The sequence below is a fragment of the Scylla paramamosain genome, chromosome 22, assembly GCF_035594125.1.
Source record: "Scylla paramamosain isolate STU-SP2022 chromosome 22, ASM3559412v1, whole genome shotgun sequence".
NCBI lineage: Eukaryota > Metazoa > Arthropoda > Malacostraca > Decapoda > Portunidae > Scylla > Scylla paramamosain.
Window position 1 is genome coordinate 13,040,940 of NC_087172.1, and position 11,490 is coordinate 13,052,429.

General features: G+C 42.0%; 1 protein-coding gene across 2 annotated transcripts in view; it reads right to left on the reverse strand.

Moving 5' to 3' along the window:
- Window positions 1-11,490, reverse strand: part of LOC135111578 (ALK tyrosine kinase receptor-like) — a 233,162-nt gene that overhangs the window by 41,063 nt on the left and 180,609 nt on the right. For both annotated transcript variants that reach the window (XM_064025025.1, XM_064025024.1), the window contains exons 5-6: window positions 10,891-11,002; window positions 45-143 (exon numbers count right to left, since the gene is read on the reverse strand). In XM_064025025.1, coding sequence (XP_063881095.1) covers window positions 45-143; window positions 10,891-11,002 — 211 coding nt within the window. The remainder of the gene's footprint in view (window positions 1-44; window positions 144-10,890; window positions 11,003-11,490) is intronic.

The window sequence follows — 11,490 nt, forward strand, 5'->3', positions numbered from 1 at the left end:
CACACACACACACACACACACACACACACACAAAGAATACTCACAACAGTAGATGGAAGTGGCGGAGATGAAGGCAACGAGGATAATGACGAGGACAATGGCTGCTATGTAGATGGTCTGCTCCATCTTCACCACGGGACCCGCTGCGGAGAGAGACGTGAAGGTGAATGGGCGATAAGGTTTTCATTATTTTCATTATATTTCCTGATTTTTTTTTTATTTAGTTTACATTACATATTCTGGTTTGCTCTTTCTCTTCCTTCCCTTCCTCTTTCTGTTTCTTCTACATCTTTTTCTCCTTTTTCCGCCCTTCCTTTTCTTTCCTTCCTTTTTTCTCTCCGCTCCTCTTTCCACAAATGTCGGGAAGACTGGACAGCATTGTAAAGACAGGACGGTAAATCAGGGTGGCGGAAATGAAGATGAGACACTACAATGATTGGACAGAGAACGGAAAAGAGCACTGTATAGGAAAGACGGTAAAAGAATGGGACGAATAACATTGGGCAATAAAGAAGTCGAACAGAAGGAAAGGAAGACGAATAAGAGAAGAAAATAGACTGAAGTAAAAATGGGACGATAAAAAGAAAGGGACATGATAAGGAAAGGAACAGAGCATTAAACTAGATGGGGATAAAAGGATAAGAATGGGAAAGGTGCAAAAATAGACAGTAAAATGACGGAATAGGATAGAAATTAAGAAGAAGGAAACAGGAAACGTGAACAGAAGTGAAAGATATGAAGAACGAAGGACTAGACACCAAAAAAAAAAAAAAAAAAAACAAGACTGAAAGGGCACCACAGTAAAATAACGTCACAGATAGATGACATGAAGTAGAGAAAAGGAAATCATGAGGAGAAGTGAAAGAGATGAAGAGATGAAGGACTGGACACTTAAAGCAAGGTGCAGTGAAGGGGAAAAGTAGCGAGAACATTGGGTATGGATGGGGCAGGGGAAGAGTGACTGAAGGACTGAGTAAGTGAGGAGAGAAGCGATCAGGGCAGTAAGGGAGTGAGGGAGTGGGAGAAATTGGTGCGTAGGAGACAGGGAAGGGAGAGTTGAGGTGAGAGGAAAGGGCAGGATTAACAACACGAGTCATATTACATTCCTCTCTCTCTCTCTCTCTCTCTCTCTCTCTCTCTCTCTCTTCTTCTTCCCTTCCTCACTCACTCCTAGATGCTTTCCGTTTCTCAATCCTCTTCAAAACATCTTTTCTCTCTCTCTCTCTCTCTCTCTCTCTCTCTCTCTCTCTCTCTCTCTCTCTCTCTCTCTCTCTCTCTCTCTCTCTCTCTCTCTCTCTCTCTCTCTCTCTGTTATTCTGTCCATCTGTTTGTTTGTACGTTTATCTGTTTATTTGTGTATTTGCTTGTCTATCTATCTTTGTTTGTCTATCTGTCTGTTTGTATGTCCATCTGTCTGTCTATCTGGGTGTCCGTCTGTTTGTTTATCTGTCTGTCTGTCTGTCTATCTATCTGTCTGTTTCTATGATGATCTATAAGTCTGTTTATCTGTCTATCTATTTGTCTGTCTATCTGTGTGTCTCTGTGTATATGCTTATTTGTCTGCCTGTCTGTCTATCCGTCTATCTATCTGTCTATCTATCTTTTTGTCTGTATATGCCTTGTTCTCTATTCCTAACTGGTCTTTTCTATCATTCCTTCCCTTCATGCATTCTTCAAAGTGTTAGATATAAAAACCTTTAATAAACAATATGATTACTTGTTATTACAAGAAGATGTACTGTCGTGCCTAAGCCCTGGGACGGAAGGGAAGGAAAGGGAAGGAAAGAATGGCAGAATATCAGAACAAGAGACACCGGGCAGGAAAAAAAAAAAAAAGATGAGAAACAGCCAAAAAGAGAGATACGTAAAGATAAGGAACAGGGAGAAAGAGTGGATAGAGTTCAATAACTGAGGAAAAGGACGAGAAGTGAAGAAAAAACGGGAAGAAGGAAAGAGAGGAAGAGAAGAAGGCGAAAAAATATATATAAAACAAAGGGGAAAAGAGACAAATACTAAAAAAAAAAGAGAAATAATGACAGGGAAACAGGAGAAGGAATAAAACAAAGACGCAGGAAACAGAACAAAAAAAAAAAAAAAGAGAAGGAAAGAAAACCGTAAAAGAGGGAAAGCGGAAGAAGGAAGGAAGGAAGGACAGAAGGACGAAAAGCGACATAAATGGAATAGGACGAGAGAGAGAGAGAGAGAGAGAGAGAGAGAGAGAGAGAGAGAGAGAGAGAGAGAGAGAGAGAGAGAGAGAGAGAGAGAGAGAGAGAGAGAGAGAGAGAGAGAGAGAGAGAGAGAGGGGAAAATAAAAAAAAGTGATGGAATATGGAAAGAGGAAGATGACGAGGCGAGAAGGGACGAAGGACGGGATGGAGGCAAGAACGAGAAGAATGAGAGGAGGAGGAGGAGGAGGAGGAGGAGGAGGAGGATGAGCGGAGGAAAGGTCAGGAGGGCAGAAAGTGTGCAACTGACAGGAGGAAGGGAGGGAAGGAGGGAAGGGAGGAAGGAAGGATGCAAGTGCGGATGAAGAAAGCGGAGAGAGAGAGAGAGAGAGAGAGAGAGAGAGAGAGAGAGAGAGAGAGAGAGAGAGAGAGAGAGAGAGAGAGAGAGAGAGAGAGAGAGAGAGAGAGAGAGAGAGAGAGAGAGAGAGAGAGAGAGGTAACACAGATCCGGGTGTTACCTAAGGTCTTTTGGTAAGCGTGGCAGGAGGAAGGAGGTAGGAGGCTGGGGGGAGGGCAGGGAGACAGGAGGAAGGGAGGGAAGGGAGGAAGGGGGGAAGAGTAGGAAGCAGGGAGCAGGGAGCAGGGATCAGGGAACAGCGGGCAGGGGGCGGGGAAAAGTGTCTGTCTGTTACCTGCACCTTGCCTCTAGACATCCTCATTTCCGCAAAAAAATAAAGGAGAGAGAGAAAACAAAGAAAAAAACAAACATACATTTCAGCAACCCAAAAAGAGGAAAAAATGCAACCATGTTTTTTTTTCTCATTTATTTTCTCTCTTAGTAATTTAAATCGTCACTTTTCTTTTTCTTGTGTACTTTTCTTTCTCTTTCGAAATTATCGTATACATTTTATCTTTTTTTTTTTTTTTTTTGTGATATTCGAGAACTGGAAGTTATTAACTGAATTTCCCTTTTGTTGCAAAATACGGTTACAATTTGGTCTCTCTCTCTCTCTCTCTCTCTCTCTCTCTCTCTCTCTCTCTCTCTCTCTCTCTCTCTCTCTCTCTCTCTCTCTCTCTCTCTCAATCTATCTATCTATCTATCTATTATCTATCTATCTGTTAGAGTAGGGGTCACATCACGGGCCACATCAGGGATAACATCAAGGGTCACATCTTAGGTCACATCAAGAGTAACATCAAGGGTCACTATAGGGGTCACATCAGGGGTCACATCAGGGCCACATCAGTTCATATCAAGGGGCATCTAACCTCCCTTGTTCCCCCCTTGCCAGTCCTCCCGCCACAGAGGAACACAGGCTTTCTCCCCTCACAGACGGTAATCCCTAAGCACTTCCCTGCCTTTCACTCCGCCTCCCAGCCTCCCTCCTTCCCTCCGAGCCGCCCATTCATTGTCATGTCCGTCTTTCATCCTCCTCATTCCCTTAAGTATTATTCTGTGTCTGAGTACCTGTCTGTCTGTGTGTATATCCGTTTCTGTTTGTCTCTCTCTCTCTCTCTCTCTCTCTCTCTCTCTCTCTCTCTCTCTCTCTCTCTCTCTCTCTCTCTCTCTCTCTCTCTCTCTCTCCAGACAACAGTAAATGAAATTGGATCTAAGACAGAACATTATTGCTAAAATTTTTAAAACGTTCACCTTAACGCGATATTTTGTTTGATTAAATGGTTTGAAACTGCGTCCCATTTCACAACAAATAATTTTTTAATAATGGAGGAAAGGCGTAGAAGAGAGTCTCAGAAAATGGTGCCGCGATTCACACTACTGTGGTTAAGGCGAGACGAGATTAAGTCTACGGAAAATTCATGCAAGTTTCAGTTACTCGGCAGCGAAGGGAAGCCAATGACAGGCCGCTGTTCATGTGAAGAGAGAGAGAGAGAGAGAGAGAGAGAGAGAGAGAGAGAGAGAGAGAGAGAGAGAGAGAGAGAGAGAGAGAGAGAGAGAGAGAGAGAGAGAGAGAGAGAGAGAGAGAGAGAGAGAGAGAGAGAGAGAGAGAGAGAGAGAGAGAGAGAGAGAGAGAGAGAGAGAGAGAGAGAGAGAGAGAGAGAGAGAGAGAGAGAGAGAGAGAGAGAGAGAGAGAAACGAGAGAAACGTCTATCTCTCTCTCTCTCTCTCTCTCTCTCTCTCTCTCTCTCTCTCTCTCTCTATTATTATCATTATTATTATTATTATTATTATTATTATTATTATTATTATTATTATTATTATTATTATCAATATTATTATTATTATCATTATTATTATTATTATTATTATTATTATTATTACTATCATCATCATCATCATCATCATCATCATCATCATCATCACAACTAAATAAACGACAGACAAACAGCATAGCCATCCACCTCCCTTCCTCCCTTCCCTTCCTTCTCCCTCTCCCTTCTCTACCCTTCCATCACCCCAAACACAAACAAGACTCTGCTGTACACCATTAACTTCGCAAACTCTATCAGCCTCACGGTCTTGGGAGGCGAGGCTTGGTGTCCCGGGAGGAGCATTAATATTCAAGTGGTCATTACCCGCTGATAAAAGCAAGAGCTGGCGAGGAAGGGAAAAAATCGAAACTCAGCTATTGGTTCTTGAGATTCCCACGTCACAGCAGACTTACCAATAGAGTGAGAGAATAAGACGGGCGTTAAAAGACACACGGTCGCTTTGTTGGTTGCTCTCTCTCTCTCTCTCTCTCTCTCTCTCTCTCTCTCTCTCTCTCTCTGCAGCAGCAGCAGCAGCAGCAGCAGCATCAACATCAACAACAACAACAGCAACAACAACAACAACAACAGCAACAACGAAAGTCATCAGGTTCTTTGTTCTAAATCTGAAATCTCACAAGACTGACGTAAAGAAATGAAGCAAAAAAAGAAAAAAAAAGATACAAAATTCTCACTACTACAAATGCCTAAGGAAAAAGGGTAGAAAATAAACACATAACTGCTTAATGATTCTTGACTTCCCTCCACTCAGCCACTCCAGACTACCTCCTACGGGGAAGTAAGATAATAAAAAGAAAGTAGACGTGAAGTAAATATGGTGGAAAGTCCCCTTTACTTTTTTCCCCCCTTGACTGGAACCACGGAAGCCTCACGCGGCAGCCTCCACATCCAGGGCCTTATCTTTTTACTTACTGAAGGTCACTCATCTAAACTCCCAGGCATATAAAAGCGTCCCGACCGTTAGGCCTTTCAGTATTTTCTTTTTCGCTGTTTTTTTACGTCTGGTTTCGTTTTACATACGGTACATACGGAGCCTCTAATCCATCAAGGTTAGAACGGTGCCACGTATCGAAAGGCTTTTGTTTCGGCTTTCGGGAACCGTCACCGCGAGTGGATGCCCTCCCTAACCTCGGACACTGGCCAGGAAATGGTTTTGGAGTTCGGGAGAGAGAGAGAGAGAGAGAGAGAGAGAGAGAGAGAGAGAGAGAGAGAGAGAGAGAGAGAGAGAGAGAGAGAGAGAGAGAGAGAGAGAGAGAGAGAGAGAGAGAGAGAGAGAGAGAGAGAGAGAGAGAGAGAGAGAGAGAATATTCGAGTTCCAATTTCGCAGTTCCATTAGCTCTTGGATAGACTTTGTACGTTAACGATAGATAGGTCAAGGATTGTGTGTGTGTGTGTGTGTGTGTGTGTGTGTGTTATCTCGCCTCACCGCACTCTAATGGCCTATAACACTCTCTCGCCACCTAATATGTTTGCGTGTCTGCCTGTTTCATGTTTGCTATTTTCTGATTCATGGCATCCTTAGTCTTCTCTTAACGCAACTCTCTTCACTCAGTCTGACCTTAATCTCTCTCTCTCTCTCTCTCTCTCTCTCTCTCTCTCTCTCTCTCTCTCTCTCTCTCTCTCTCTCTCTCTCTCTCTCTCTCTCTCTCTCTCTCTCTCTCTCTCTCTCCTCGGTTCAGACGACAAATATTCAAGTAAATAATCAGCTATTAATAACATTATTGCTTCAAAAAATGTTAAAACTTCATATAATCACAATTGTGTTGAAAGGGAGTCACATTTCAAATTTCACCTTAGTCTGACCTCCTGCTTCCTCGTTTCGAGCATCAATAAAAATCAAAATGAATAAAAAACACACATTAAAGCAAATACAATAACATTATTGCTTCAGGATTTTATTTCATCATATGAACATCATTTTTTTGTTCGCTTAAGAGGATTGAAACAGCGACACATTTCAATGGAATAATTAGAAAAAAAATATGTTTGCATCTACGTCGCATTTCCCATAATCGAGATCTGTGTTTCTGCTTCTAATTATTTCTAGCCTTTCCTTGCGATATGCAACAGCTCTCGCATAGGAATATCATTTAGCTAGATAGGACAGACACAGATAACACCTGACACAAAACACATAGGCCTACCTTATACTAGCTACGTCTGGCAGCCACTCATACCCACAAAGCACCAGCTGCACACAGACTGTACGACGGGATACACACACGCTAGAGAAAGCCAGGATTACTGTGTCCCTTGTAACCAGCATAGGGATTACAAGAATAGATTTTGTAGTTTCTATCCAGTATAGTATTTGGTGGTAGCTGTAGAACAAGAGGAAATATCTTAAAGTGGTTAGTGGTTAAGGAGAGATGTGTCAAATACTAGTGAAAGAGAAGGGAGAAAACCATTCTGTGCCATAGAGAGAGGGCATCACTGATCTGCTGCCGCGTGTCTGCCAAAAGATACTAACGAACCAACATTTAAGGGGAGTTTTCTCTCTCTCTCTCTCTCTCTCTCTCTCTCTCTCTCTCTCTCTCTCTCTCTCTCTCTCTCTCTCTCTCTCTCTCTCTCTCTCTCTCTCTCTCTCTCTCTCTCTCTCTACAGATTCGTAAGATTTAAAGGATTTTCTTCTTGTCAAAAGGCTTCACACGTCCAGCTGCCGTCTTCTGATATGTTTTAAAATGTCTGTTTGTGTGTGCGTTCATTTGTGTCATTCGCGTGTTCTGTTATTCATGAAAGGGGCGCTAGTCTACACCAGCTAAAAGTTATAAAAAAAAGACTCACTGAAGGTGTCAGTTCCTACAGACTATAGTTAAAAAAAAAAAGAAAGAAAAAGGATCATCCAAAATTTGAGAAGAGTCTTGAAAATTTCTTCTTCAAACATTTCAAGGCAAAGTTTAGAAGGAAGTACAGAAGCAGGGAGGGAGTTCGACTGTCTGTCTGTCAATCTGTGTACGTTTTTATGTCTTTTGATTAGTGTATTTCAGTGCGTCTGTTGGTATGCCTGTTTGTTTGGATGTGCCTGTCTGCAGTGTGCCTGTCTGTCTGTCAGTGTCTGCACTCTTCTGTCAGCCTGTCAGTGTAGTTGAGTATCTATTTCAGTTTCCTGATGGACTGGTTTTTTCGACAACGCCTTTTTCGGTTTTCACTTCTATTTATACGTTCGGTGTGTGTGTGTGTGTGTGTGTGTGTGTGTGTGTGTGTGTGTGTGTGTGTGTGTGTGTGTGTGTGTGTGTGTGTGTGTGTCTTGCCAGTGCATCAACCAGTCGATATCTGTCTGTCTGTCTGTCTGTCAGTCTCTATCATTACCCGTGTCTTTTATCTTATACCCTTGCCCTCTCTAGTAGTATGCATACATATTCAATGTATATTCACTATATTCACACACATTACTTAGTTTAATTTCTATTCATTGTTTCTCTCCTTATAAACATCTTGTGCGTGAATCTCTGTGTTCTGGTGTTACTTTATCATGATCATTACGTCTTTTCACGTGTGCCTGTTTCTATTACCATATTGTGGTCGACCTCTATCTATTCATATTGCTTTTATATATGTGTGTGTGTGTGTGGAAGTGTTGCTTCCTCTCTTCCCCCTTAACCTTCGTGCCATCCACAGTCTTGCTAAGATCCCTTCAAGAGAATCTCGTTTTACTTTTTGCCTCTCTAAGAAGTAATAGTCTACTTCATTCTTCTTAAAATAACATACCACATTACGTCTCTCTCTCTCTCTCTCTCTCTCTCTCTCTCTCTCTCTCTCTCTCTCTCTCTCTCTCTCTCTCTCTCTCTCTCTCTCTCTCTCTCTCTCTCTCTCTCTCTCTCATCCAGTGGTTCAGGCGACATAACACGAGGCTTTCCAGCAATACGAGTCACGGCGGCCTGGCCATGTAGCTGAGACGCGCCAGGAGGTGTGAACGTGACCAGGGAGTGGATGGCCTGTGATTTATACTCTTGTGTGATGCAGGACTTTCTTTGGGTCAGTTAGACGGTCACACTTTTCGTTCGCTAGCTAACCCATAAAAATATTTCAGTCGTCGCAATCAGATTCCATTTTCAATTTTGGCCACTATTTTTCGTTTGGGAGCGTGCCAAAGACAAAGTAGTAAGGTAATAGGGCCAATTCCTCAGTCTTTTTGTGAGCTATCCAATTAAAACGCTCCTAACATCAGTAACTCCCCGGACGGGTAGAAGGAGCGTTCAGTTTAGGCATCTTACGAAGTGATTGCGAAACTTTTTTTTCTTTTTTATGTAGGAGGGACACCGGCCAAGGGCAACAAAAATCTAATAAAAAAAAAAAAAACTGGCCCGAATCTATCCAGCTTGTTGATAATGTTGAGGATTTTGAAAAGATACGTCATAAAAAAACACAACAGGAAGAAATAAAACGCGAGAGGAGAAGGAAGAATATGAGACAAGAAAGGAAGATGGAAGCAATGAAGAAGGAAGCCCAAAAGAAAGAACCATAGAACCAAAACAGATGTTACTGACGCTTCTCTTTTTCTCTTTTTCTCCTTTTTTTTTTTTAATTTCCTGAGTGTTTGTTTATCTTTTTATATGTGTGCCTGCTTTCTCCAAGTTGTTTGTAAGAGTTAGTTTTCAGACAGCCATGCAATCTCTCTCTCTCTCTCTCTCTCTCTCTCTCTCTCTCTCTCTCTCTCTCTCTCTCTCTCTCTCTCTCTCTCTCTCTCTCTCTCTCTCTCTCTCTCTCTCTCTCTCTCTATCTATCTATCTATCTATCTCCACATTTGTTAAGAAATATGTGGAGACAAACAGGGACGAGGAGGAGGATGAAGAGGAGGAGGAGGAGGAGGAGGAGGAGGAGGAGGAGGAGGAGGAGGAGGAGGAGGAGGAGGAGGAGGAGAAGGAGGAGGAGGAGGAGGAGGAGGATTGAATGAATGACAGAAGGGAGGGAGTGAGGAAAACAGTTCATTAACCCACAAAAGAAAGAAAAGAGGAATCTAATTTGATCAATTTGGCTCATTACAACATAAAGAAGCGCATGACTTTGCAAAATTAACGAAAAGCGAGAGAGAGAGAGAGAGAGAGAGAGAGAGAGAGAGAGAGAGAGAGAGAGAGAGAGAGAGAGAGAGAGAGAGAGAGAGAGAGAGAGAGAGAGAGAGAGAGAGAGAGAGAGAGAGAGAGAAAATGTTTTCCTGTAAAGATATGTGACAGAAACCAAATGAAGGTAAAATAATAATAATAGTAACAATAATAATAATAATAATAATAATAATAATAATAATAATAATAATAATAATAATAATAATAATAATAATAATAATAATAATAAAGAAAAGAAAAAATAATAATCTACCTACCTATATAGAGTGTAACCCGAGTTTCTGCAAATACTGAAAGAGGTGAAAGAACGTGGAATTCTAAGTAGGAAATATTCTACACACATATGCATTTTAAGGCTTTGTTTACCCGTCAGAGGTGTTGAAAATGTATGTGCGTACTATGTGTGTAGCTGAGGTGACTGACAGACGGTTGCATTGTCGCAGGCTAGGAGGTGGCACTTGCTCATATTGCGAATTGTTTTGTCTTGTTTTTTTTTGCGGGCTGTGGAATATTACAGTATCTTATAACATGATAAATGGTGTTAAAAAGCATGTAATTTACCGATAAGCAGTACACGGTAACATTAATACGATGATTAAAAGTACTCCTGTAAAATGCTACGCGGCATCATCACTCAGCTGTACTTCGGGCCTTCTACTTTTAACACCCCTAAAAATTAATCCTAATATCCTATTTGGCCTGTTTCTGGCCTCTATGCATTGTTTTCCTAGACGGAGTTCAGAGCTAACTATAACTCCTAAATTTTTCTCGCACCCTGTACCTACCAGAGTTTCGTTGTTTAATGTGTACGTAATGTGTGGGTATCCTCTACCTAGGCTAAGTACTTTGCATTTGTTGATATTAAACTGCATTTGCCATCTGTCAGTTCATTCATTCATCCTACCTAAATCTGCCTGCAAGTCGATGGCATAATGAGACTGTTCTCTATCTCTATTCCAATACGAGACCACGGCAGATGAAGGTACATAACACAGCCACAACATAACTGCATCCACACGCCAATATCATTATTTTTTATTGTATTCAGCAAGCAGACTCCGGAACTCCCTACTTACCTCTGTATTTTTTCCTTCCTCTGACTTGATTTTTATAGGAGGTCATGTTTTATTGCCTTAGACTAGTTTCCCCTCTTACATAAAATAAACAAACAAACAAAAACCACATCTAACTACAGGTTCCTTCCTCTTCGCTATCGTTTTTAGAGAGGGTGCGGGGTGAGGACGTTATTGGGACATACCTGTTGGAAAATGAAAAATAATGAGGAAGCAAAGAGAACAGTGCGTAAAGAGAGAAGAAAAGGAAAGAGAAAGAAGAAAACAAAAGACTCAGGCAGCCAGTGAGAAGAGACATGTCAGGAAGCACCAGTACAGAGGCCACACTCCAGACCAACAGCTCAATCATGCGGGGATACTTACGCTTGCAGGAGTGGCCGTTGAGGTCCAGCGCCCAGCCATCCTTGCATATGCACTGCGTCTCCCGGAGGTACTCGTCCAGGGGCAAACACTTGTAATCACACCGGCACTCTCCCTGTGCGTAAAAGTCGGGAAAAATTACTCTTAGTGAAGGCCTTGCTGTGTGTGTGTGTGTGTGTGTGTGTGTGTGTGTGTGTGTGTGTGTGTGTGTGTGTGTGTGTGTGTGTGTGTGTGTGTGTGTGTGTGTGTGTGTGTGTGTGTGTAAAGTATCCTAGCGAGCATGGACCTGATATCACGTTGCAGTTATATAAGGCACAATAAAAGGAGTATTTGCCAAGTTATCGAGGACCCTTTTAATACTTTCGGAAATGAACAAATGATCCTCTTGATAACTGGGAGGCGTGACGAACATTGTCACAAGAGGGAGGCGGAACAGGCCTTACTGAAACACGTCTGACTGTGACTGCTATATATATATGCTATAAGAACAGGATACACAAAGATAAAAGAGAAATGTGAAGTAAAAGTTTACTGCATTATCACAATATTACACTATTTTTTGTCCCCCCCTCTCTCTCTCTCTCTCTCTCTCTCTCTCTCTCT